This window comes from Phoenix dactylifera, unplaced genomic scaffold (assembly GCF_009389715.1).
Source record: "Phoenix dactylifera cultivar Barhee BC4 unplaced genomic scaffold, palm_55x_up_171113_PBpolish2nd_filt_p 000100F, whole genome shotgun sequence".
In the NCBI taxonomy this organism is placed as follows: domain Eukaryota; kingdom Viridiplantae; phylum Streptophyta; class Magnoliopsida; order Arecales; family Arecaceae; genus Phoenix; species Phoenix dactylifera.
The window spans coordinates 1,206,330-1,233,889 of NW_024067682.1; the positions used below are offsets into that span (position 1 = coordinate 1,206,330).

At 39.8% G+C, this 27,560-nt stretch overlaps 1 protein-coding gene across 2 annotated transcripts; it reads right to left on the reverse strand.

Moving 5' to 3' along the window:
* Positions 1-645: 645 nt before the first annotated feature.
* LOC103720837 (polyadenylation and cleavage factor homolog 4-like) lies at positions 646-19,000 on the reverse strand. Of its 2 annotated transcripts, XM_008810758.4 has the most exons (8): positions 18,443-19,000; positions 17,817-17,918; positions 17,175-17,438; positions 14,745-14,861; positions 12,447-13,283; positions 10,566-11,537; positions 9,921-10,457; positions 646-1,041 (listed from the first exon to the last, which is right to left on the reverse strand). In XM_008810758.4, exons 1-7 carry the CDS (start codon positions 18,812-18,814, stop codon positions 9,924-9,926), a joined length of 3,198 nt encoding a protein of 1,065 aa, XP_008808980.1. In that variant the 5' UTR covers positions 18,815-19,000; the 3' UTR covers positions 646-1,041; positions 9,921-9,923. The 2 variants fall into 2 exon arrangements, with proteins under 2 accessions (XP_008808980.1, XP_008808984.1); XM_008810762.4 differs by lacking the exon at positions 17,175-17,438.
* Between the last annotated feature and the right edge of the window lie 8,560 nt (positions 19,001-27,560).

Genomic DNA, 27,560 nt, shown 5'->3' on the forward strand with positions numbered 1-27,560 from the left:
CATCAACCAAAAGCTTACTGTTGCAATTTTGGAGAGAATAAATTACTAAAACACAACCAATAAGCCCATCACCTGCAAAGATTTCCCTCTAGCATCAACATTGGAAAACAAAAACCAGTTTTGGCAGATCATGATCAACCGGCAGTGCCCCATAGAATGTTATCACAGAACATGGCCCAAAAACCCTTGCATCAAAATTTTGACAGCTATTAAAATGCGAAATATTCAGTTTTTTTAACGCTCGTCGAGACAGTAAATAGGGAAGAATACTTCATGTGACCATACAATACTGCAAATTGAGAGTTTTTAAGTAATCTGCTTCTCTCATAGACCACCAAGATAAAGCATAAGTACACTTACAAGAGTTAATACTGGTCCTAAACACGAGAGATAGAGATAGAGAGAGAGAGATAGAGAGAGAGAGAGAGAGAGAGAGAGAGAACAAAAGAATAGAAAAAGAAGGGTATTAGCAAAGTTCCACTTGCTGCTGCTACTGCTAGTGTGGCTGAAGATGCATAGCCTGTTCTTTCAAGCATCTGGGCCCACCAAATCAATGATTGACAGGGCACTGAAAGCTACCTGCTCAAATAATTATTGATTCTCCTACAAACCACTCTAATAAAAGGAAAAAAGGGGGCAGAAAAATAGCAGCAACAAACCACCCCAAAATAAAGAGGATGGATAACAGCGAAGGATCCAGATTACATGAAGACATTGTGTGATTTAAGGTATCTTTCTTTTAACCCCATGGCTGAAAAAAACTAAAATGACCAAAGCTTGCAAGATCCCTGATGTAAAAAGCAAAATGTGCGAGGGCAAAAGGAGATGCATGAACGGTATACACTTTGATGACAGAGTAAGTTACAGAAAGCCAACTTTAAATGTACAATATTAAACATGAAGCCATGGTACGCAGGCTTGACCATTAGCGGGAAAAAGATAAAGCTGTGCATACCATAATGGCCTGCGATGCTCCAAGTAATTTACAGGTTAAGTTAATTTAAGCCGCAATCCTTTATGCTAATCACGTCATTTGTCTCCCTGCAGACAGTAAAAAATAAACACTTTTAACACCTGGATAATTCCAATTCTAAACAGACCATCAAATGATTGACAATGCATTAAAGTAAACAGGCTCTACAACTGAAGCATCATTCAGCTAGAATGAGAGCTTATGCGTCATCAAGATTTCACAAGAGAGAGTAGCGTATACTGAAGAGACAATATAGATTTGTTTTAGCCCGAAGACCAAACCTGATGTGAAGACAGCTATACTGGAGATTCTGGGGGTGGGAGAGCAGGAGGGCACGTTAAGGTATTTGGGAGTCCCTATCTCTGGGCAGCGTCTGCGCAGCAGTGATTGTACCCCTCTTGAGATCAGCATCCGGCATAGGCTGGAGGGGTGGCAGATACACTCTCTCTCCATGATGGGCAGGATTATATTGGTACGGTCAGTTCTTTCCTCGATCCCGATTTATTTATTATCTAACTCTCTTATACCGGCAGCTACAGTTAGGAATATTGAGCAGATCTTCAGGGATTTTATTTGGGGAAGGACTGGAGGCAAAAGGGGTATCCATCTTATGGCTTGGGAGGTTGTATGTCAGCCGACGAGATATGGTGGCTTGGGTGTGCAGTCCTTGATGGCGAGGCGTGAGGTTCTAGCTGCACGACACGCTGCTAGAGTGGTGTTGGAGCCTGATGGCATGTGGTCTTCACTTATGAGGGCCAAGTATGGCGATCCAGTGCCGGGTGCCCGGTCGGGGCGACGCCACTCACCGATATGGAGGGAGATTTGTGCTAGAGCAGGGTTGGTGCTCCCGACGATTAGATGGGCCATTGGTGATGGTCGATCTATTGATGTGTTGGAGGACCGGTGGGTGACGGAGCAGCCTATGAGTAGACTTCCGATTACAGTGGACACATCGAGGTTAGCCGGTCTCAGGGTCAGTGACTTGATGGAGCCGGAGGGGGACCACTGGAGGATGGAGCTGATCAGGGAGGCTTTCGGGGAGCAGTTGGCGGAGAGGATCCTGGCCCTACCTATTTTTGCCCAGGGAGGGGCGGACAGATTAGTCTGGATGCCGACAGGGCGATCGCAGGTGCGAGCCAGGGATATCCATACTTTTTTGAGCCGAGAGCCAGTACGACAGATAGAGGGAGGTTGGATCTGGAGGATGCGGATTCACCCGCGTGTGGCGCTCTTCATCTGGAAGGTAGCGTGGGGCTGCCTACCGACCAGGAGCTTACTGGCGCGGCGAGGGGTGCGGATCACTCAGTGCTATCATGAGTGTACGGAGACTGAGGAGACGATGGATCATGTTCTTTTGCAGTGCCCCAGAGCTAGGGGCATTTGGAGTCGATCGCCCACACTGTTACCCCATTCAGTCGAGTCGACACAGGACTTGATTCATTGGTTGAGAGCGGCTTTACGGCGGCCTAGCACAGTTGAGGCCGGGATCCAGGGGGCATATTTGGCTCATTCTATCTGGCTGGATAGGAATGCCGGCATTTTTGAGGGCAGGCGGTTTCCCCCGCAGATGGTGGTGGACAGAGCCATGCGTCTTGCTAGGGAGGTTTCTTCCGCTGCTGTTATTTTTCCTTCTGAGATGGCCAGGGACACCTGGGGTACTCTTTCTGCTGTCACAGCGCCCAGGTTCGCCCTAGTCTCTTGGGTACCCCCACCCCTTGGTCATCTCAAAGTGAATTTTGATGGTAGTAGGTCGGCTGATGGGGTGTCAGGAGGAGTTGGCTTTGTTATCAGAGACCATCTCGGCAGCTTGATAGCAGCTGGTGGACGCCGCGCGCCGGGATTTACCGTAGTTGGTGCGGAGCTACGGGCTGCCTGTGAGGGGATATCCTATGCGAGGCGGGTACTACGTGCTGAGCACATTTGCCTTGAGGGAGATTCCTCTGTGGTGATAGAGTGGATTCGGAGAGTGGACAGATATGGAGATGATCATCCTCTCATCCGTGAGATTCGGAGATTGGCTCGGGAGGCGAGAGTCTTCCAGGCTTCACATGTTTTTCGGGAGGCGAACAGTGCAGCAGACTGGGTCGCCTCCTTTGCCGCTCGGCACTCCGGAGAGGTCATCTGGACTTCGTCAGGAGATATTCCCTCTACGTTGTACTCGTTACTTTATTTTGATATGGCTGGATGTACTCAATTTAGAGCTATATGAATTGCCGTTTTCACCAAAAAAAAGAGACAATATAGAAGATGTACCCAAAAAAAGGAGAGAACATAGAATCCTTTTAACATTAAAACAAAAATGATCCATTTGTCAGTGCATTTGCCTTGGAAATCCAAGTACACTTACGGATGGATAACCGCAAAGTTACATGTTCGATCACAACAGCACTTCATTATACTGTCACATTAAAAATTGACTCCAATGTGGCTACGTTAAAATTAATATAATAGCCACAGAAAGTAGTCTCTCTTCTTCTTTCTCTCTTTTTTTTTTTCTGAGAATACGATGGTTATTCACCACCACCACTCAGGTTCTTGCTTAGAAAGGTACCAACTAACAGAGTTATCAACTGTTGGAACCATCAGAAATGGTCAACCATAGCAATCATGGCAAAATCTTGATATCTTGACTTGCTTTTATGGGTTTAGCACATGATTTCTCTAAAAAATATCTACAGAAGGCACTACCAGATGTCCTCTTTGTCCGAGGACACTAAACAATTTTTCAGAACATGTGTGAATAACATACTGACATGACCAACAGTGAGGGCAACTCTCTGTGACATCTTTTTATTTAATTTTATGCTTGTCTTTAGGATTGTGTTAATTTCTTTAACGCAATGAAACAACTATCACAGCATTTTTTTTTGTTCCATTAAAACAAAATACATGTCTAAGACGACTAATGATTTGTTTAGAGGGAATAAAATTCTTATTTGAAAGCTCAGGCTAAGTCAACGTGTCACTACAAAACAAATGAAAAACAATCTAGTTTTAGAAATTGGGTTTTCCAAGTGCATTTAACTGGGCCTTCCAGACAACATCCAAGATTTGCTTTATATCTTTCTATACTACAAATTAACTTCTGATTTTTATTTCAAAGCTTGAGAAAGAAACTACAAATAAAATATTTATAGCTATTTACTGAAAACCAGAATTTTGGGTTGAAACCGTGAGTAAAAAGCATGAAGTTTCAGGCCAAAATGATGCAATCTTCTGCAAAAAGTAAGCTCAATTACAGCAGATACTGTTGATATGTTAAAAAAAGAACTTAAGAGAACAAGTCCTTTTCCTTCTATTACTCTAAGCTCTACTATAATAATCTTAAGTATCGTAAGAGAAGACTTGACTAAAAAGAAAAAATTCAAAAATTAGCAAGCACATATTCCTCAGGAACCCAACATTGTAAGCCACCAAAATCACTTTAAAAGACAAGCTTAAAAACTAAAGCTTTCCCAACTAAACCATTACCAAAAGTAGGATATCTGGAGAATAATTCTATTTAAAATGTCAAAATAATCCACTAGTTCACCCCCTTTTTGCACTGACATGGCAGTTGGAGGTATCCTCTCATCCTGCCCTTCATGCACTATCATGCCACTTCATAAAGCATGTGCATGTGTATTGCTGTTTCACATGAATAGATCAAAAATTCAGTACTGGGATTATAAGAACATAGAATACATGTTTCAGGAACCCAGAGGTAGTGCAGGGGGTGCAATACTAAGTATTTACAGCTCAAACCGGCTCTCATCACAGCCTGTACCACCATGTACCAAAAAAGCATGCTTGTCATGGCAGCCGCTACATTAGTATAACATCATACCATATTTGATCCGTATGGGACCATACCTTGATAATCTGAACCTTGACACTGAATACCCGGCCACCTCTCAAATGACTTGCTACAAGAGCCCAAATTTCTAAAATCAGCAAATAAGGACCCAACACAGGTCTTTCTAGCACCCAAAAACCTCCCACTCTTTTCTGCTAATATGTGATCTTCTATCTTGATTGCATCAATCATCCCACAAATGATGCAAGCATGATGCACAATACATGAATGCTTGATAGTTTATCTGAACTCCTAGCTTCATATTACATTGTTCTTGTAACCTCCCCCTACCACCAGAAAACCTCCCACATGATCTCATCAAGTCATCATCTAAGACTCCCAATTTGTTATCATCTGAATTTTAATAATACCTCAGCCGAAAACAAACTCACTAACTAGCCTTCCTATACAAAGCCCATTCAAGGTAATGCAGCGGTCCTGTCACCACTAAAACACCAAATCAATTACACCCCAAAACCAAATGAAGCCAAGCTAAGTGTCATAACCATCGACCATCAATTATAAAGATATCTCATGCAAACTAGAGGCCTTCATATCTTACTACATATAAAAGTCTGAGATCTAAAAAATGCCAAAATTTCAATCATATCCTTTCTTCCCATCTGTCAACCTATTTTCAAAACCATCTTTTTCTAAAGTTCTCTAGAAATGCCGCTTCTATTTTTTTCCCTTAGGTTGGAACCCCCAGATCATTTCTCTTTATTTTATTCCTTTTGTTTCTCTCTCCTTTTCTCCCTTATTTTATTTTACTTCCTTTCACCCAATATTTCAATAACAATGTTTTCAGTTATAAAAGATCTTATCAAAATTGTTATTGAATGTTATAATGGCCTTTATTTGCCCCAACCTATGTCATTTAGAGTTATCTTTTATTAAAACAGCAACTGTGATAAAAGCCCTTATAATTAAAAAAATAGCAGACAATAGCTTAAAAAAAAGATGTTATATCTAACTCCTTCCTTTCCCCCAAGGTAAGGCATCAGTAACAAAATTATTCCATTATAACAGCCATTACCTGAACCAGTATTGACCATTATAATGGTTATAATGGTCATTATCTACACCAAACTATGGGACTCGGAGCTACTTACGATTAGAAAAATAGCTGTGATAATGGTCATTATATCAACATTGTAACAGAAAATAACAGAAAAATAATGATGTCATGTTTTACTCCTTTTTCCCCTAGGGTTCAAGTAACAGCGTTATTTTGATATAACAAACCTTATTGAAATTGTTATTGACCGTAATAATTGTTGTGATGGCCATCATTTGGCCCAACCAATCTGATTAGGAATTATTTATTATTAAACTAACGATCATGATAACAGTCATTGTAACAGCATTCTGACAGAATCTGTCATTAATCGAACAAACATTGTGAATTAAACCAAACCCCTCTTGTCACATGGCGTGCTAGTTGTGGCTGTGTACTATGAAGTTCTCTTTTTTTGGTACTAGGATTAGACCCCATATAAATACTTCTCTAAATAATTGAATGCAGAAAATTTTGCCAAAAAACTTTGACAAATTCCATTTTCAATTTACTCCAATATTAGAATAAAAAAATTTAAAAAATAAATATAATCAAACGAAAGGAAAGTCGCTCAATAGTTGACGTACAGAATAATGTATTCTTGCATGTGCATGGCACATAATCGATTAATGCAAAATATTTGTGGCAAGTCGCAACACCATCAAAGGCAACAACTTGATTGAGCATCCCTCACAAAGTAAACAAATTTCTATAGCCATCGCCATCGCTGCCATCATTACATCATCCAGTCTACATAAGCATCCACTTTGTACCCTTGCTTCATGGAAGAAACAAAAGCTCCTCATTCTACAGTTGAACTACATATGGCACGATAAAAGTGAAATTTCTTGTTTCTAGAGACAAGGTAAACCATAACCTCTACTGCTGTAATGCAAGATCCTTGGACAAACAACTAATTTCATTCTCCACGGGTCCCATCTCCACCACATATTCAGTTGAATGATATAAGCTAAAAGACCAAATGATCCATAATAGAGATCTAGATATCATGACCAGATCCGATCTAAGCAACAGGATGGTTTAAAGCCATTTAAATCTCAACAGATAGGTCAAGAATTATATTATCCCGACATAAATTCACATCCACCTTCAATCAAATAGACTTGAAATATAACCCCTAAAAACCTTGTACAGTTAATGTTGTTTTGCTTATTCAGCTTCCTCAGAGTTAGCTTACATCAAGAAGAAAGGTAGAAAAGCATAACCAAGATGCTGTTACTTTCTTAGTATGCCTTTGCAGCAAACCATGCACAAAGGGACTTACATTTAATGACTAATGGGCTGGGTTTCTACCTAACTTTCTGCCGCATTGTAAAACCACATGCTGAACTCGACTTGAAACATGAATCATTAGAGCTCTAGACAATTCAAACAAATGAAAGGAGATACTAAAAAGCATTTCACATGTAAACAATTCCAATGCTCCTCCAGTTTAGAAAAAGAAAATACCTATTTCTATATTTTTCATTGTTTACAGTCAAATCAATTAACATGGCAACAATAATAGAATCTTATTCTCTTCACATGTGGATGATCCACTTGTTTCCCTCATAAGAGTAAAGCAGGTTCCCTAGACAAACCACTAATAAATAAGCTAACTTCTGATGCCACTAAGTTACAAAAAACAAAATTATTTCCAAAAGGTTATTCTAGTAGTTTTCTAGATTTTCAGCATGTGGGTGGACAGATGCAAAGAAAAAAAGATGGGGGTGGTTGGTAAATAAACTTCACAATTTGCAACTAGAACATCTTTAAGTTACTAAATGGTTCTAATCTATATAACATCTACATTATCCATATTAAAATAACTATTAGCATAGCACAGACAAAGAACAAGAGTCAGATTCAGAAATGTATCCAACTCATGGGAGAAAATCACAGTTTTAATTCAAGTATTTAATTAATTATTATATTCTAGAATGGAATATGTAAAAAGGTATCTTGATTGTTCTTTCATTTTATATGTTTTATCTCAGATAACCACTACAATGCCACTCTTGGTTACACAAATAAAAGTGGTAGCATATATGTTCAAAACATTGTTGCCTAGATATGTTACACTGAAGTCAAGTGTCTAAGGGTGTGAACTGGGGCTTGCCCCAGCGGTCACACCCCTCTACTTAGCAACCAGTAATTCTAGGTTTAATTCTCAGATGGCACATCCCCAAAAATCTGGATCTAGGTAATTATGATTTGGGTAGGTCTCCTTCCCTTCTCACAAAAAAGGGGTGTCCAAGTGTTAAGAAAAATCTTAGATAGCAACCATAAAAAACTCAGACACAAGAGAATGGCCATATACACATGTTTGTATCCATGCATGCGTATAAATATATCTAGGTGTGCATAAAAATGTCAACATACACTCATGTCCTTATATACACAACAATTCCAAAGGACACACTGAAATCAAGATAAAGGAGTGAAGGGGCAAAAGAGTGGAGGATTCTTTCAGGAGGGGTTGGGAACAACCTCCTGTGGGTCAGCTAAGAAAGGGTAACAAGCATGCCTCCTCGCCTTGCTGGTTCAGCAAAGATCACAGGAAGGAAAAACATGAGAGAGGAGAAATTGATTGCAACAGCAGCTAAAAAGCTTAAAAGATGATAAGGAGAAAGGCTTCAAGGCTTATGCGAGTGCCTTTTCTTCTTTCCCCTTCCCACCTAGCACTAAGAGGGACATAATCATGGCCAAGGCAAACACATCCCTTTTTTTTTCACCATTTTCCAGCTTGGATGTGAGTATACAATATCCTTTTTTTTTTCTTTTCATTTCCTCCTCCTTTGTGTCATTTGAACCACATTGGATCTTTCCCACCCCCCCACCCCCCCTGGGGGGCTGGCCCTCACCCCATTATTGGTTAAGGCAAGCCATGGGAACTATGATATAAATGTGTCCACAGTTTGTCACAACCATGACCCATGTGCCGTGTTGTATCAAGGTGGGGATCTTTGTTGCCAGAATCTAGAAGGGTTGCAGGTGCAAGGAAGCAAATACTTTAGTAAAGAAGCACATAAAAGTAGGTGCAAGTTGGAGATTGTTGGGAAGATTCCAAAGAAGTGCATCGCCATAGGTAGAAAATTCAGGCTACTAAGGTGGGGACGTGACAGGAGACCCCAAATCTTCCATATCCGGGGTAACACTGATAAAGAAGGTTTAGTGCTAGTAAATATTGTTATGATTCTAGTAAATTTGGTAATGATTCAAAGACCTTAAATAGTGGTAATGCATAAAAAATCATAAAAAATATAATATTGATTATTTGCCATCTTTATTTTCTCTTGCATGGAAATACATCTTCCTAATAGAACTTCCAAACCTAGCTCAAGAACAAAAGTCACATGATATTTCACACGCTTTTAACGCCTCCGTCCTCCAAGAATACATAAATACCATTTTCAATTATCGTGAGATATGTGAGAGCTACATTCCACCCGTTAAAATCACTTGATCCTACATAACCACAAACCAAGAATCTGATACATACTGAAAGTGTCTAATGCGTATCCAACTTGCAGATACGTGTTGACACAGATTTTACAGGATAGACATGAGCAGCAAGGTAACATTGCCAACTATCCTGAAAGGTTGTGCAAATATAAAGAAGAAGAAGAGAACATTTCAAATAGGTTAAACAAAAGTCAACAAAACATTAAAAATTATAACCAGTAAAAAGATAACATAATAGATTGTCATGGATGTTAGTTTGGTCCTAGGAAAATAAGGGATAATATTCTTCAGATTTATAGATGGTGAATTCCCATGTAAGTTCATTACTTCATACAGAATCAAATAAAAAATATAACTAATGCATGCACTTTAGTTGTTTTTAATTTAATCGAGATACAAGATTCCTAGAAGTCCATATTGAATTGCAAGGAAATACGCAATAAGCATAATCATAACCATGAACAGGCTAAATCAATGTCAGTTTTAAGGATGCATACTCATGATTTATTTTTACCAAGGACTTCTAGCTATGCCAACTTAATTCTAACAGCCCATTCAACATGAAAATTTAAAAAAAAAAAATCACTTACCCCTTAAGCTTGTCCAGATCCTTCCTTGGACTCTGACCTGCACTTGGCATGGACAATGGGGCCCAATTGAGACCTGTCTAAACCTTCAGTATATCCATCTCGAGCATACAAATATACAGCCCCTCTGTACATCCACTCCTCAGCCTCATCACTATAAAAATCCTCAAAAGGCTCCCCGCATAATGCACACACATTCTGATTTTCATCTGCCGGGACTGCCATTTCTTTATCTTCCCTCTTCTCTGTAACAGTTTCGGTAGGCAAAAAGCCAGGAACAACATCATTTCCAAGTGTTTCTGCCCCACTAAGCCATTCCTTTGCACTTACAAACCATTTGCGAGATGGCTTTTGCTTACGATTCTTAGACATTCGGTTTTTAGTCACATGCCAATCCATGTGACTGCTGTGCTCTTCTTGGCACTTGAAACGCAAGCCACATGTTGTGCATTGCCTTGGAAGATCAGTATACAAAGCATTAATCACAGATTCATGTCGCACCTTAAGAAGTTCAGCATTAAATTCAACTCCAACAGAATCCTGTACAATTAGATTGTATGGTTAAAAAACCTAGCAGTTATTTACCCTAAATCAGAGAAAAGCATACAACGACACAAAATAAAGAAGATAAGTCACAAATTGTGGCACCTGAGATTGGGCTGGTGGTGTCAATGAAATCAAACCCTGTGCCATAAGAGTACTAATCAGGCCTGAAAATGCACCCGCAGGCGAGCTAGATATCATAGAGCCAGTATTTTGCAACACAGGTCCCATCTGTGATGAGGCAGGAGGTGGTCCTGGAGGCAAAGGGGGTAAAACACTTGCATTTACATGTAAAGAGGTATCAGGCATACTGTTCACTCCCACAGAAGGTAGCCCAGATAAGTGGTTAGGTACATGATTTAAGGGCTGAGCAACCATTTGAGATGAAAGCTGAGCTGACGCAGGCAGAATAATGCTTCCGTTAGACTTCTGAGACTGAATTTGCATAGTAGTGCCTTGTTCCTGACTCTGTTGATTTGAATGAGCTAAGCCAGGCTGTTGATATGGTACTTGGAGTAACTTATTTGAGTTCAATGTTTTTCTATCAGCAGTGTCATTCTGATACTGAGACAAATACAAAAATGATTCTGGCCTTTGGTTTGGTATAGGCTTGTGAGCTTCCACATCATCAAAAGGACTTTTCAACTGCTTTTGATTTGGAGGAATAGGTAGTAGAGGCAGCTGCTGATTATTATGAACAGAAGGCCGTACAATTGGAGGAGGAGGGGGCGAATGTGGTCTTTGTGCCAAATGCCTCTCTAATGTGGATGTGTCCACATCAAAAGGGTCAGAATGGGAGCTTGATAACCTCGAAAATGGCACTTCCATATCTGTTGTATGTTCATATGGACTGGGCAATTTATTGCTGACTAAAGATGTTATTCCACTTGCTGCAACAGGCATCTGATGAGCCCTTCTTCGTGATCGTGGACTAAGGTTATGCTGTGAAGACTTTGGAAACATGTATGGCAACTTTCGAGGCTCATGAGTGTGGTGAGAACCCTGATAGGGTGGCAACCAATCATTCTGACTTACTGTGCTATCCAAGTACTTCCTATTCATTGATCCATGAGCTGGCTGCAAGAATATGTTACCCAAAACTGTAAGTCCAACTATTCAAGATGGTTTATTAATAATAGCTAAATCAATCAAAGGCATTGCAAAAGAACTCAGTAAATTTGAACTAGCAACCAATTTGATGTTTGAAGTGGAGACAAAAAGGGCAAAAAAAACTTACAAAATACAATTACAAAAGTATGAAACAGATGCTTAGGGTGAGATCAAAACGCTGTAGAATGTTCAAAATGATGGTAATTATCTAACCTTTCATTGCATAAAGCAAAGAAAATAAAAAGAAGGAATTAAATATTTCTTCATAAGCCAAGTATCTTGAAACCACCAAGATAACACATGCCTAACCCTAAAGCATGCATACAGATGATTCTGCCAAAGTTCATAGAATTTGTCAATAAAGAGAATTAGCATTTTGACCAAGGTTAGTCGTACCGGTTGAAACTATACTGTACCAATATGCAGTCTTGTACCATACTAACATTAGGTACGTCTCGTCGTCTCATACCGTACCGCATACCGACACTGTAATAGGATGGTATTGGTACAAGATCTAGTACCAGTAAAGGATCTAGTACCGAGACGACAAATCTTGATTTTGACTATTGTCAAATATAATGGACTTAAATCAAACCATTATAAAAAAAGATCTTATCACATGATAGAAATTGCATACAAAGATCCTTCCACATCTAAACAAGAATATATTTATGAGCTGCAGATAGACCAAGGAACCATGCAATCTGACCATATTAAGGATGTACGCTGACTGCAATTTATCTACTACTATTAGATCTCAAAAATTTTAATGACAGGGCAGGCTTGAATATATAGCTAGAACTAAGGACCTAGATACTTCTTTTAATGGCAACAGTACTAAAATAACGATGCAGAATAAAAAGCCAAGAACCATACACCAAATACAGGTATCCTATCTTCAATGGTATTAGCAGGATCACCAACTGCAGGCAGCTGAGCTTGGCCAGGCCAACTGCGCCTTCCAGAATCATGATCCAGCAGCGAAGCATCTGGTCTAGTTAAACCAGCTCTTGTGCTCAAGCTTCCAGTACTGGGCCCAAAGGGTGGCAGGCTGTTTCTTCTGCTTCGATCAGATAAAGTTGGGCTCATATCCTCCCAAACATACTCTTCTTCCTCAGAATTCTTCCATTTTCTAGAAGCTCTCTCACTGGCCACGCTATTCACATCAAGCCGTGGTACCTTTGGAAGCTTTTCAAGAGAAAAACTTTTCCCTGTATAATTTCCATATGCATCAATGAGTTCTCTTGAGCGCTGCTTGGCATATCCATTATTAAGGTTGAATGCCATGGAAGCTTGTATTTGCTGGGCACCATCATCAAAAGGCCGTCTCCTCTCAAGCCAACCATTCTGACTAGTCCCTCTGCCAGGTCCATATACAAATCCTGAATGAGATGGAGAAGCCCTTTCACGCATCCTCCTGGGAGAGGTATCTCTTGAGAATCTGTCAACGGGTGGTGATATAGACTTTCGTGGTCCAATTATTGGAGGTGGTGAAGGCCTTGAAATCTTGATCTTTAATTGACGAGTTGGACCTTCCACTTCAACCATGGAGGCTGTGCATGTGGCTGCAGTTTGTGGTGAACCTGTTCTTGCTACCCCTGGTCGTGCAGGAAGCACCTCAGGATGATCAATATTGTACTCACTGCATTGCATGGAAGATTTCTTCCCATAAACTTGTAAACTGGAAGAAACTCCTCTAACGTGTTCAATGTCCTGTGAAGATAACAACATTGTCAAACTATATTATAGTTGCAATGAGTCAAACAAGAAGACAACAAAGACCCACTTCTTGTCCATACATTTCTATGCAAGAATTTTAAGACTTAAACTATGAAATACTCGTGGGTTATGAATTCCATAGTGAGGAAATTTCTGAGTAATCAAAACGAACATAAAAGATAATAGTTTTCAGCATAACAACAACAACATCAACAACTTAAGTAGCTGCTTCACAAAATTTCACAGCTTAATGCAAAGCTAAAATTTTCCCCTCCCATCTGTTACATTTATAAACACCTGCTGTTCATGCAGACTCCACTTGGTATTCTTACCTCTCAGTTGGACCTCTCTATTTCTCCTCCCTATTTCAGCCAAACTTTCTGTAGTTTTTGTTATTTAATTTACACCATTCATCAAACCTCTCTCACACAGTATGATGCATCACCAAGTAAACAATGATCTTGATGAGATGAATGCAACAAAAGGAATAAATGATAAAGAAAAATTTAGTTGCAAAACAGTCTTCAGAAGTCAACTATTTTGAAAGCTTTATTGCACCATTATTTATCAACAATAAAATTGAGGCCTATTTAACCTTATCATTTGAAAACAAATTTCTGTAATAGGTGCAAAAAGTTTCGTAGAAGAACCACCAAGCTTGTTTTCATGAAAAACTTCATCTCTTCTACGCAACTGCCTCATTCTTATAGTAAAATACATATCATGTGGTATCAACAAGATGTACAAGCATGTCTAGAGGAGTTTCTAACTCTATGCCATCAAGGAAGCAATAAAATCAAGAAAAAAAAATTCTTCCAAAATTCATTGTACTTGCTGGAAATGATTCAAGTGAGATTCACTCCATTAGATTGAGGTTTATAATATGAATCATGAATGCATTGGTATGTTGAACTATTTCCCAAATGAGGAGGTAACTTATTGTCTGAGACTCTTTCTCAAATAAACTACGAATGGTTCATGAAACCTGGCTTGAAGGAAACCAACTACTCAACAGGTCCTCAATCATTTCCTACTATTCTTTTTTAAGGGAATCCACTTCCTTGAAGTTCAACGAGGAATCTGTTTCCTTCCATCTTCTCATTTTGCTTTAACTTTGAGGATAACAGGGTTCTTCTATTGCGTTAGTTCCTTGAAGATGAGAAAACATAGTAGGGGCAACCATTTCCTTCATCTGTCTTCTTTTTTTGCTTTTGTCATGTTCATCCTTTGCATTTCTAGAAATGATTAAGCTGTATTCAATTTCCAAACACAAGGGAAAAGAAACATGTGCAAGGCAAAGATGACTTTCTATGTACTTGTATAGCCCACAACTACAAGTCATCATCAGTTTTATTTATCAGTTTGCACCTCAAGCTTAAAATAATGAATGAAAAAGTTTCAACAATTTGTTAAGAGATATAAGGAGAATCACGAAGAGAGGGCTTGGAACTGCACATGAAATTTTGGAGAAGCTCCTTGCCATCCTTTCGAGCCCTCTGATGCACGTCCCTCCATTCGCTCCCCATCAAAATCAGTAGTATGCACCTTATCATGACCGTCTGCTGCACACATCTGCATCACAACAGCTGATACTCAGTCAATTAAAAAAAAAAATGAATAAATGGTTGCAGATCCCAGAAAAAGAGAGCTCAGATATTTCTTGCCGCCCTTTCATGTAAAGAGCTGGTTTCTTGCGAGTATAAATGAACATGAAGGATGATTTTTAGTCTACGGCTACACATCTCCACTCATTTCCTGCTTAGTTCTCCAGACCCATGTGAGAATCAGGGAGCAGTGCATACATGCAGTGGCTGGGTGTGGCTGGGTGTCAGTTGCAACTGGATCATTTCCAGAGCATGACATCAGCATTCACTAACTGCCCCATCAGCAGTCAGGAATGCAGCAGTGAGGTCTAACACTTTTCTTTTTTCAACAATCATAAACATAAGATAGAGGACAGGGCTTAGAGTACAAGTTTGATTTGGAATGTCTAGGTTAACATAAAGAATCGGAGTCACTTCATCTATAATAATTGGCTTTGCATATCCTACTTCACCATCTCCTACTTGAAGATGGGCCTCTAGCACATAGTTTTCAGATCCCATTCTTTTACTCCTACTTGTTTCTCTTCCTGTCTCTCAACCGCTCCTACTATCTTCAATAGGGTCTACAACTCCACATTTAATAACATCATCGTATCACTTATAAGACCTTGCATGATCACCTTTTTTATCCCTTTGACTTTACCCTAACCTTTACTCAATTAATCTAAGTTGTGTAGCAAATTTGCAAGTATTACCAAGGCAAGCTTGATCGCAAGTGTTTATGTATTACTCAAGGGGAATGAGAAACAAAATAACCAATAAATTCCTTTGTCGGTGGTAGCAAGCCGAGGGGCGGCAAAATATGACCCGACCCGCCAACCCGACCCGTATTCGACCCGCCATAAACAGGTTTGAATTTGGCCTAAACAGGTTATAGTCGTAAACATGTTGACACGTTTAACCTGTTTATTAATTAGATCGGATACATATTTTAGATGTCTGACCCGTTTAACCCGTTTAACCTATAAATATTTCCGTATCCCTTACGAGTCACGGCCACAGTTTCCCCCTTTCCTCTGTTCATCATCACCTGCAAACCCTTGAAGGCACTCCCCCACACGGGAATCCTAGCCCCCCGATCCTTCCAAAGAGGCGATTGAATCGTTTCTTTATCATCGAATCTTCGATCGGAACCCATCGCCACGCCCGATTGGCGCTCTCGTCGTCGTCACTCGAGTTCCTCCGGATTTCTTCTCTTCCTCGTCAGCGAGATAGGGTTTCAAGAATCCGAGAGATATAGGATTTTTCCAGCATGAGGTTGGATGGATGAAGGCTGCCGGAGCTCTGTAGCAGAGTGCAGAAAGGTCGAGTACAAGCGAACCCGATAGTCCAGGCTAAGAGGCCGACCGCCGCTAGGAGGAGGAGGGCGTTGAGGAACAAGGCGCCTCCGGTGAATGAGAACCCAGTGAACACGTCCGCCGAGCCGAGGGAGGAGATCAGGTTTCTGGAGGGCGAGGGTGAGGTCGGAGGGTTGGTTGAGGACGGGATTAAGGAAGAGGTCGGCGAAAGGAAGATGGATGACGGCGATAGTGGGGCAAGGAGCACCGATAAGCTCCCCGATGGGGAGGACGAGGGAAGCACGGCACCCCTTCCGGAAAAGGTCGGCCTCTTCTATTTTCTTCTGTTTATTTACGGTAATGTTTGGTCTTTGCGTTAGGAGTAGCAGATATGGTCCGCGAGGAAGAAATCGTGGAATTTTTTTGAAGTTCTGCGTGTTTGTTCTTGGTTTTTTCTCTGAATATAGGTTAAAACAAGTCGGGTCAAGATGAATTAGGCTAAACAGGTTAAACAGATCGAGTCGGATTGGGCAAACAGGTTACCTATTTATTAAATAGGTTAAACGGATCAGATCGGATTACTTGTTTATTAAACATGATAGGTTCAAGTTGTAATTCCTGACCTGTTTAATAAACAGGTCGGGTTCAGATCGAGTTCACGTTTACGATGTTCTGACCCGACCCGTTTATGTTCGACCCGACCCGATTGCCACCCCTAATGCAGGCCCCTATCCCCACGAGGATTTGGACCTAACATAATTCACCATGTATGTGGTTCCATACCTATATTAATTACTGTTAAAGAATAATTGAAGAATCCTAACCTAGTTGCCCAAAGGGATGGACAATTACTTTCTAGTTAGCTCCTTATCTCATAGATAGAAACTCTTCTGACTATCAAAAAATTTAGAGCATTTTACATCTCTTTAACCATGAGTAGACTAAGTAGATATTTCTCAAAAACATTAGTAGATGGTATGGTGACATAGGCAAATAGATCTTACCAAAGTTGGATGTTTCAACTGCTGTCGTGCTTCTAGGTACTTAGGATTTACATGAATGCCATGAGATGGACGAGAAGATGGAGATTCAGAGTGCCTTGTACTTGACATTCCTGATGATTGTTTGTTCTCGGTAGGAGAAAATTGGAGTTCATCCTCAATCTTACGAAGTACTGATAAAGGGAAGACCTGGAACCAAGTCCCAAAAAGGTGGCGCATGGAAGGATACTGGGTGGGATGGACTTGATTATATGCCTCACAAAACACCTTGCAATGCACAAAAAACGAGACCCCAAAATTACACAATGATATTCTCTTAATTCCAATCATAAGCAATAAAAATCAGAAAAATAATAAAGGAAAAGCAATGGCATAGAAACTTATGGTTGAAATAATAAATTAAGAAAATCAGACAATAAAAAAGTTCAATACTAAGTAGGCTTCAGGATTTTGTAGATATTGAATTTAAAGTGTTTGTTTAAATATGTAGGATTAAAGGAGCATAATTATGAAAATAACCACAATGCAACATTAGATATGTGAACTGGATTCCTGCTGGTGCCTAACTCAAAAGTTCAAAATTTTGGCACAAGAACTGAATATCCAGGGTAAAAGGATATCAGAATGATAGAACAGAATGGTCACCTTGGGGAGGCGAGCTGCAAAATATCTCACATAATCACGACCAATGTTCTTCACAATACTATCCAGAAGATACAATGAGGGTAATTTTTGATCTACAGGGACCTGAAAATATAACAATGTAAGAACCTCATTGCATATTAGTAGCAATTGAAAAAAAAAAAAAAGATAGCAGCAGCTGTAACCATACTCTGGAAAAAATATCTACATTACTTGAACCAAGCGTGTTATGGTTTCCAATTATGATGCATACTAAGTTTGCACTTCAGTTCAGCATTATGTTTGATTAAATCATGCATAAAACTGAAAAGGTGTGTGTTTTGCACTATAATTGCATCGCTTCTTTGTGCCGAAAGAGCACTGTATTCATCGAAATTTATTTAGAAAAAGAAAGTTATCAGCATAATAATTAAAACAGCAAATGATATAGTTCACAAGAATCAATACACCAAGAGAAAACATCAAAATTTTCCATCAACCACACAAGTTCTGCGATAAACCAAAAATCTCAACATCATGCGCAAGGTATGTTGACCAAACCGGACAAATTACCATGATCAAATCGTACAAGAAACCAATGGAGCAGGCAACAATTGGAATCAAGAACACCAAGAATTCAAAAGACCGACCTCAAGAATCCGCGCACAGATGGCGTTGGCGATCCCCTCTGCGAACTGGGAATGCTGCCCGGCGATGATGGAGAGATCGGTGATGATTGGCTTCGAGTTGAAGGTAAGCTCCGAGAGGAGCTCCTTGTAGAGACGGACGATCTCGCCGGCGGTATGGGGCGGGGGCGGGGACGGGGGCGGGTCCTCGCCGGTGGCCTCCCGCAGCTCCTCCTCCCTCTCCCGGAGCATGGCACGGAACCGGTCGAGGATCGACGGCGGCGGCCGCGAGGCCGGCAGGGGCTGTTGCTCCGCTGCCGCCGCCAGCCGTGGGGGCCGGTCCCCCGGAGGGAATCTAGGGTTCTCCCGCGAGGAATGAAGCCTCTCCTCCTCCATCGAAGCCCGAATCGGCCTCTCTCGCTCGCTCTCTCGCCTGCCTTTCTTGCCCTTCTTGAACTAAGATTTTGGGGGTTAGGGTTAGGGTTTGGATCGTGAGAGGCCGGGGAGACGCGGAGAGGTAAAAAGGACGACGCAGGGTCCTCGGATTTCCCAAGCGGACTCGGATTCGGAGAAACGGGCGTATTTCCGATTTCGGGAGGAACGGGCGTAATTTCTTTGATGTGGCTTATATTGCTACAACTGGCTTTTTAATGGTGTACTCCGCTGAGCTTGCTCTCGCTCTTGAAGTTGGTTCGTGCGATGGGAGGAGCGGGGTGTGGATGCAGAAAAACGGGGGGTATATTATAAAATTTCCGGACATGAGAAATCTTGTGATGCTTTAGCGTATCATAGGCGTGAATCCGGCCGTCTCTTCCGATTTTTGGGCTTTCGCAGTCCACGAAAAAATTCTGGGCTTTATTACACCGTGCTGATAGGGAGATGATAGCCCATAAAATATCAAGATTTTCATTTTGCGCAAGAGCTCAATTTCCCATAAAATAATTCTGGGCTTTCACCAGCCGATTTGAACTAGAATATCAATATTTAAAATAATTCGAGAAGTCAGACGATATTTTTTAAGCATTTTTTCTTTAAATGAGTTCTATTAGCTGATAAATTTTGAAATCAATATTTAGATATAGTTGTAGTCTTGGATTTACTGTATTGGTCCCAAGATTTTGGCATCTTGGTTCTAGAATATCAGCTAAGATCTTCATAAATCAGAATTTCCTCCAAATTTCTTGACTTATCATAACAAACCATGTCTCCGTTCATCTTTGTCCCATCTATTTAGTGCACATTCAAATAATTGATATCTTGTGATTTAAAAATTTGGGTTGAGTTCGTAAAGTCGCTGGGTATGGGGTACTCGTGACTTGGACTTTTGATCTCACCATTATCCCTATGTTCAACTAGGATTTCTCTTCTCTGAGTTCTTGAAAGATTATAGATAAAGATCTTTGTGTATATTATATGTAGCGGCATTCTAAGTTGAAGCCTTGAAGAGCTATGCAAGATCCCAAAGGCATGACGGTACGTTCCAAGATTGTCTACCTCAAACCTCGCAACTCAAAGTATAGGAGCTTAGAAGAGGGTGAATATTCTTATTAATAGCACTATGGTCGCCAATATACAATCTCCTAGGTAAGGTTGCCAATGAGTCGGGTTGACCCGTGACCCGATCTGTTTAAACTCGATTCGACCTAATTTAAAGAATCTGTGAGGCTGAGTCAAGTTCTAAAATTAGATTCGTTTCATTTTTCAAGTCAGGTCTGGATTTACTAAATTCCAACCTGACCCGTTTGATTTTTGAAGCAATTTGGGATTTCTTATCCTATGACCCCACCCGGCCTGACTTGAACCCGATACACTGCTAGGGCCCATGGAGGTGCTCAAGGGCTTCTAACTCACTATTCCTCTAATTTCTTCTTATGTTTGAGGATGAGGAATGGAAAAGATTGTTTATGTGTACAAATGAATGTCATGAATTTTACATTAAAGCTTAAGTTTGGTTACATTATATGGTAACACCATTCTCCTAAAAAGGAATTTCAAACTAATGAAGGCAAAATAGAGTATAATTTTGCCATATGGAAGAAGATGGGAGACCTTTCTAATTGTTGAACTTTGTCATATGTCATTATTAAAACTATATTCCTCATTTTGACCCATGTATATTTTTCTAGTAGTATGGTTAGAAAAAATAGTAGTACATGCATTCTAATAAATTCAGGGGGTATCACTACTAAGTAAAAAGAATTAGCATAGATGCAATTCTTTTCTACTAAAAAAAAGTATTGCATATATAAACAGAAAATTTTTCTTATAGCTAACAAGATTTAGCCTATTATTAATAGGTTAATTTGTAATGGCATCAATCCTTGATGCTTGGGCACTTTTACTTGCATGGTCCTGTATAACCTATTTTTTAGATTTTTCATTCATTGAAAAAGAAACCAAGCACCGGAAATGACAAGTATAGGGATCCGACCTAGATCCAACCCGGATCCAAATTTTTTGGATACAAACTGGGTTATAAATGGACCGAACCGAACTTGACCCAAATCACCTATTCGGTCAAAAATTTTGACCATGAACCCAACCCGACCCGATCTTCTATTGGGTTGGGTTTAAGTTATTCATAAAACTTAAAAGCAAAGCTTTGGTTAGAGATTAGTACATAGAAGCTTGCAAAAACAAGAAGAGAGGATATTAGATGTTTAAAATCCAAGTCAAGGTTCTTCTTGCCGTGGTAAAGTGCCATCTTTCTACAATTCAAAATTTTCTCAATATATGAGTTAAGAGATAGGTATAGTAGGAATAGAAAAGTGGGAAGACGAGGAGATTGTGCTAGAAGATGATGATTTATGTAAGGTGTTACACTTCACGATAGCCATTAAATGTGTCTACTATCCATATGGCATCCATCAAGAGGCAAAATGCCTCCAAAAATAGCAACTTTATTTCCTAGCTTTCTTGTAGTGCCGATCTTTTAGCTCATGAAAAGTTATGGACCTACTAGTTTTTATCTATGATCAGACTTGACCCTAATATTTTATATTTGGGAAAATGATGAAGATACCCCCTCAAGTTTGGCCAATTTTTTCTCACACCTCTTTTTCTTTAAAAATTTTTAATTTGATTCTCTAACATGTGATTCTGGCATTCATCTCTAGCGATAAAGCAGTGTCACATGTTCATCCTATAATAGCTTAAATTTTATAAAGAACTAAAATACCCTTACGACTTATTTAAAATTGGTGAATAATTGAGGAAAATGGAGCAATGGCAACATAACTCCTATATTGCAGGTCCACAGAATCACTAGTCAAGATTTTTGCTAGTCCATAATGTCCTTGGTGGTGCCCTCCTTCCCGGTAAATTGGGTTGTGTTTATTTCTTTTGGCATGATCTGCCCATCAAATGCAAGGTAGAAAGAGCTCATTAATAAGCCCATCCAAGGTAACAGGAAGCTTGAGAGTGAGCATAGGATTGCAAAGCAAAGTTTTGTATGCTGGCTACTTAGATTCTTGTAGGTGGTTATTTGGCTTTAGGGTGGAATTAAGAAACTATGATTTACAATATATTAGGGAAATTTTCATAGTATTTGGCAATATGAGGGTTCACTATCAATGGGGTCCCAGGTTGTATGTTTTGGAGGTTGAGTTTAGTGTAGATCATGAGCCAAGCCTAGGCATACAAAATAGCAAATTTTTAATAGGCCCGGCCCGAAGTCCGACTAAAAATAAATATATTTTAGGCTCAACGCTCAGCCGATGGTTCTCGTGTTGCATTGGAGATGTATATATTCTCCACCTGAATTACATCTTGCAAACTGTTGCAACTCTGCTTCTTTTGTTCTTGTATTTGAAATTAAAGCCCTCTTGAATTTTTACGCCCCCAACTAAAGATTGCGAGTCAGGGTTGCAGCAATTCTGTATGCTCATAGAAAACTCTTTCCAGAAACATGCAAGGTATTTCATCATAATATCATAAAGCAAGTAGCAAAATCAAAATTGTTTTATTTGTTGTGCTTGTGCATGCTCTAATTGTTTGCATCCATGTACCATTGTTTTAGCTTCATGCACTTATTCTTTCACTCACAAACACTTGAGAAAGTTGTTTTCCACTACACACATTGAAATTTTTCAAAAAACCAAATTCACCCCTTCCCTCTTGGTTTGCATATCCGGGCATCAGTGATAGGTGAAGATCATGAAGGCATCTACGAAACTTATCAAACAAGATTGTATATAAAATAGCTAATTACCAAGACATGGGTATTATTAGTCAAAGATGTTAGAAGACAACATGAAGTATGCCAAGCGATGCCAAGCATGCCAAAGGTGTGGATGTTGTAGAGGGTCCTAATTGCAGGATTATACCCTATCATCAAACCATAGCTATTTAGTTGTGGCACAGACTTGATCAATCAAATTTATCTACCATCATCAACATGTTATGAGTTTATTATCGTGGATATAGATTACTTTACAAAGTGGGTGGAAGCGGTGCTTATGAGGATAGTAAATCAAAATGTTGTTATTAACTTCACCAGACATTATATAATTCATAGATCCGACCTTCTAAAGACTATAGTGGCTGATCAGAAAATTGTTTCCACCAATCAAGATGTCTTAGCATTGCAAAAGAGATTGGTTTTCAAATTATCAACTCGACACCATAATATACGTAAGGCAATAGTTAGGCCGAATCGACTAATAAAATATTAATAGACAACATCCACAAGTTTGTTGGTAAAAGGTTGAGAGTATGGCATGAAGTCCTTTTTTAAGTAATGTAGGGATATAAGACATCTAAACAATCAGAAACTAGGGCAACATCTTATTTCCTTGCCTTATAGCCATGACATAGTGCTATCTATAGAGATAATTGTTAAATCACATAGGATCACTTATCAGTCCAAATTGATTAGTCAAGATTATGCTCAGGCTATGATGGCCGAGTTGGGAGAGTTGGATGCAATGAGGCAGTCTTGACTTGTTTGCATGCCCAAAAGCTAAAAGTCGTGCGGTCTTATGACAAGAAAGTTCAATCAAAATCCTTCGGCATTGGAGATTTAACAAGAAAGATAATTCTTCCTATCGACCTGCATGATTTAAGGTTTGGGAAATGATCCATTAACTAGAAAGGACTATATTTTATTAATCTAGTATAGCCTGAGGAGAATATATGTGGAAGTATATATATTAGTGAGACTCATGGCCGAGCCATTAATGAGAAATATTTACAGAAATATTATTTTACAATGTGGGAGGCATGCACGAAAGTACAAAATTAAGAAGGTCGTGCTATTTTAATTTGGATGTAGGGCCATTGATATAGAAAAGGTGTGCCTTTCGAGAGACAAAATAAATTCTTATTGATATAGGAAGTAAAGTAGAACAACTAAAAATCCTTTGAGCAGTGTATGAGCCAATCCAGAAGTCAATGAAGGAAAACATATGTAGAAGCACATGACTCAAGGGAGCTAGAAAGGATATGAGTATATTACCAAGAGTAGAATTAATGCTTTGAAAATAAAAGGCAGCAATCAATCAACAAATTTGGACCAAGATTGTAGATTAAACTCTACAGATTCTGGGGTGATATCAGACATCCTGTCAGCTGCTTGATTATTGACCGATGAGATGTAATCGACATTGTTTACACCTCATTTCACCAATCCAACTGGCCGCCACATGAATTATTTTTTGAAAGAAACAGAGCAAATGAGAGTTATGTGATTGTTGCTGGACTAGATAGAGTTTGATTGTAATGGATCATACTAAGTAGGTAGGCTATGACATGAATAAGTAGGTCAAAGAATAAGAACTTGGTCGTGATTAACCATGATACATTGGTACGAGCCACAAGTTGAAGGACATCATGATCTAGATTGTGGTTACATTGCATGCGAGCAAACCCTCAGAACCGCTGAGGATTGTGGCAACATGGGTAGTTGTAGGGATCAATAGTAGTATTATAGTTACTTTATTTTTAGTATAATAATAAATTTGTACTTTGTATGAGATCCTTTGATAATCCAATCAATACATTGTCTTATTTTAGTTCTTGAAGGTTAAGGTACTTTGACCCATGCTATTATCTATTCTCCCTTCGATCACCATCTTTCTGGCTGATCCAACTCCTGTGGCATGCCCGCGCACACATCTACCCACCATCTAACTTGTCATCCTTTCCATTTGCCAATAAGTACTTTGCCACACCTAGATTGGACAAGGAAAGGGCAAACAAGGGGAAATATATATAGAGAGGCTTTGTAGAAGTGTGCAGGAGCAAATATTGCTTATGACTTTGAGAAGGCTATGCAAGAAATGAAAGGGCCGGATGATGGAGCATATGAGTGGTTGCTCAAAAAGCCTTTTATTATGTGGTCCAGGCATGCTTTTAGTCCAAGATCAAAGTCAGAGTAGTTGCTAAATGATATAAGTGAAACCTTCATCAAGTATATAGTTGAGAACGAGGAGAAGCCCATTATTTCCACGCTAGAGACAATTAGAAGATTGTTAATGGAAAGGGAGGGAATCAACAAGTTTGGTGGTCAAATTTATCCAAAGATTCAGATTGAGTTGAAGAAAGCCAAAGTGAAAGCAATGAACATAAAAGGCTACAATAGGGTCACAATTCAAGAACATGCAAAGGGCTGAAAAAGGTAAAGGAAAAAAAGGGTGCAAGTTAGGGACAAGCTAGCTGGGGCTAGGTCAAGAAGGTGGTGAAGTGCCAGCCACTCACAAGGAGATGCAAGGTCCAAGGGCAAAGCTACAAAAAAGGATGGATCACGGAGCAATGCATCTCAGGTGACCTAAACATAGCATTTTTTATAGCATTTATATCTATAAATTATTGCCTTTTTTTTGTTTCCAAAAAATATATTTAATATTCATTTGCATCTAACTCATTTGTCATAGTTGAAATGTTTGATTTGTGGTGGTGCTTGCCGAAATTAACAAGAAAAAAAACCAGATTCAAAAAAAATGCAAATCTAGTCGAGCAAAGTCATCGTCTTTCTGCCGATCCGCTTTTCGGAAGATGAGCTCGATTTTCGACTTAATCTTTCCTTTGAATTTGAAAGTAATATTAATCTTACTTCATTGGAACGGGAACTGTTACACCAACACCAAATCAGAGACATACCTATGGGACACAAAGCATGCATGGTCTACTGCTTTTGCACCTATAGTTGATATCATGATTGATACTTTAGTTGATAAAGATGAACAGTAATATTTCTACTGCTTTTGGAAATTTTTGTGCATCACAGTTGATAATTTTGGCCATATCAATTATGTATAGATTATAGTTTCTATAATTTAAAACTGCATTGCATTGTGAGATAGATATTATATTTTTATTCTCTTTTCAAAGGACTATTCTCTTTTGTTTTTTTCCATTGAAGTATACAATAATTGACCATAGGACCAGGCTTACATTTTCTATGGATAAATTATTTGTTGTGGTTGTAATAGATTATTGATCATTGCAAAATAACATGATGGGCAAATGACCCGGTCACTTTACCCGAGTTTCACTGACTCTTCCTTTTATTTAAAAATTAGCTCTCTCAAGTTCATGAAGATCGTAATACGGTTGGGTCGTCCATAAAGCTGCAAATGGGTCGGATTAACCTGTGACCCGATCCAACTCCCTTAGACCCGACCTGACCCATTTTGGAGGACCTGTGGAGCCGGGTCAAGTTTTACAATTAGACATGTTCCATTATTCAGATTGAATTTCAGTTTACCGAATTCAGACCCGATCCGACCCATTTGAAATTTGGATAATTTTGAATTTTCAATCCGACGACCCGATCTAAATCTATAAAATTATTTGCGCCCGCGAGCTGTGCAAACAAGTTCTAAAGCTATGGATGGGTTGACCTAAATCGGTTCTAACCAGGATCCGAACCAGTCCCGAATTTTTTGGGTTAGGTTTGGGTTATACATCGACCCGACCCGACCTGATCTGAATGACTTGTTGGGTCAAAAATTGTAACGATGGATCTGACCCGACCCAACCTATTCTTTATTGGGTTGGGCCTTGGTCCAAAATTAGGACTCGAAAAAAAAATTGGATTGGGTCAAGGTCACTCATGACCCGATCCGATCCGACTCATTTGTACCTCTAGTCATCCATCTATACTTTTCTCCCATTAGACTCATGTAACAGACATTACAACTTTAATACTAAAATGCCCTTGACTTGGCAGCACTTTCATAATGCTGGAAGTGCATGACACCAGCCGAATGAAGCTACCTTCTATAGACAGAGCTTAGGGCTTCTTTGCAATTAGTAAGAGAGATTGGAAAGAACTTTTTCATCATGGAATCAGGCCAATCAATCTCCAGTTCCTCAGCAAGCCAGGTCTTCGGTTCTTCTACCTCTTCAAGCAATCTCTTCCAACACTGGCATGTGGAAGAAGGGCCTATCTTAGGTCTCATGGATAGCCACAAGCCTGGTCAGTGCTTCTATGGATGCTCAAAGTATGAGATAAGTTAATCTTCAAGCTCTTTCTTTTAAGGCACTCAACCTTTAGTCTGAGTCTCATAATTCCTTGTTGCCAACTTGCCATAGATGAATAGGAGATGTGTGTATTCTTCTGGCATGATCCTCCTATTTTTGTGTGCTAGAAGAAGATCATTAATAGGCTTCTCTAAGGCAACGAAAAGCTCGAGAGCAAGCTCCGGTGCTATCAAGCTAATATGAAGCATCTCACCTAGTTTTTTTGGCTTTTGGCTGGAATGTCAAGGTCACCTTGAATGGGCTGCCATGGAAGGTGCTGCAATGGAAGGTGGGTGGGACTGTTATGACGGGTTAAGACTGTCATGATGGATTTAGGATGTTACGTATGAGGTATCTATGTAAAGGGCTGGGACTGTCATGTTTTTCCGTAATGGACTGTGTTGTGGTTCAAATTCAGCCCGAGGGCGACCACGCCGGAGGAGTCGGAGAGAGCTGCCGGGCGGGATGAAGAACGGAGTCGCTTCGGTGCCCAAAAGTTACCTGATTTTAGGTGGTCTAACCAAAAGTTCTCAGGCGTTACCTGATGGGGCGGCTATTTATAGTCCCCATAGAGGTGCCCAGGTGGCGTGCAGCCAGAGCTTGCTTGAGGCATACGGTGTAGGCCGTCCTTGTGAACGGCATGGCGTCGACAAAGGTGGCAGGGTATGGTCTCTGGTTG

Excerpts from the sequence above, each read along its gene's own strand:
- LOC103720837 (XM_008810758.4), bottom strand. The coding sequence starts at position 18,814 with ATGGAGGAGGAGAGGCTTCATTCCTCGCGGGAGAACCCTAGATTCCCT. Across the intron at positions 11,538-12,446 it reads ATAGGATACCTGTATTTGGT|CCAGCTCATGGATCAATGAA; the intron begins GTATGGTTCTTG and ends ATATTCTTGCAG. Across the intron at positions 10,458-10,565 it reads CACCACCAGCCCAATCTCAG|GATTCTGTTGGAGTTGAATT; the intron begins GTGCCACAATTT and ends CTAATTGTACAG.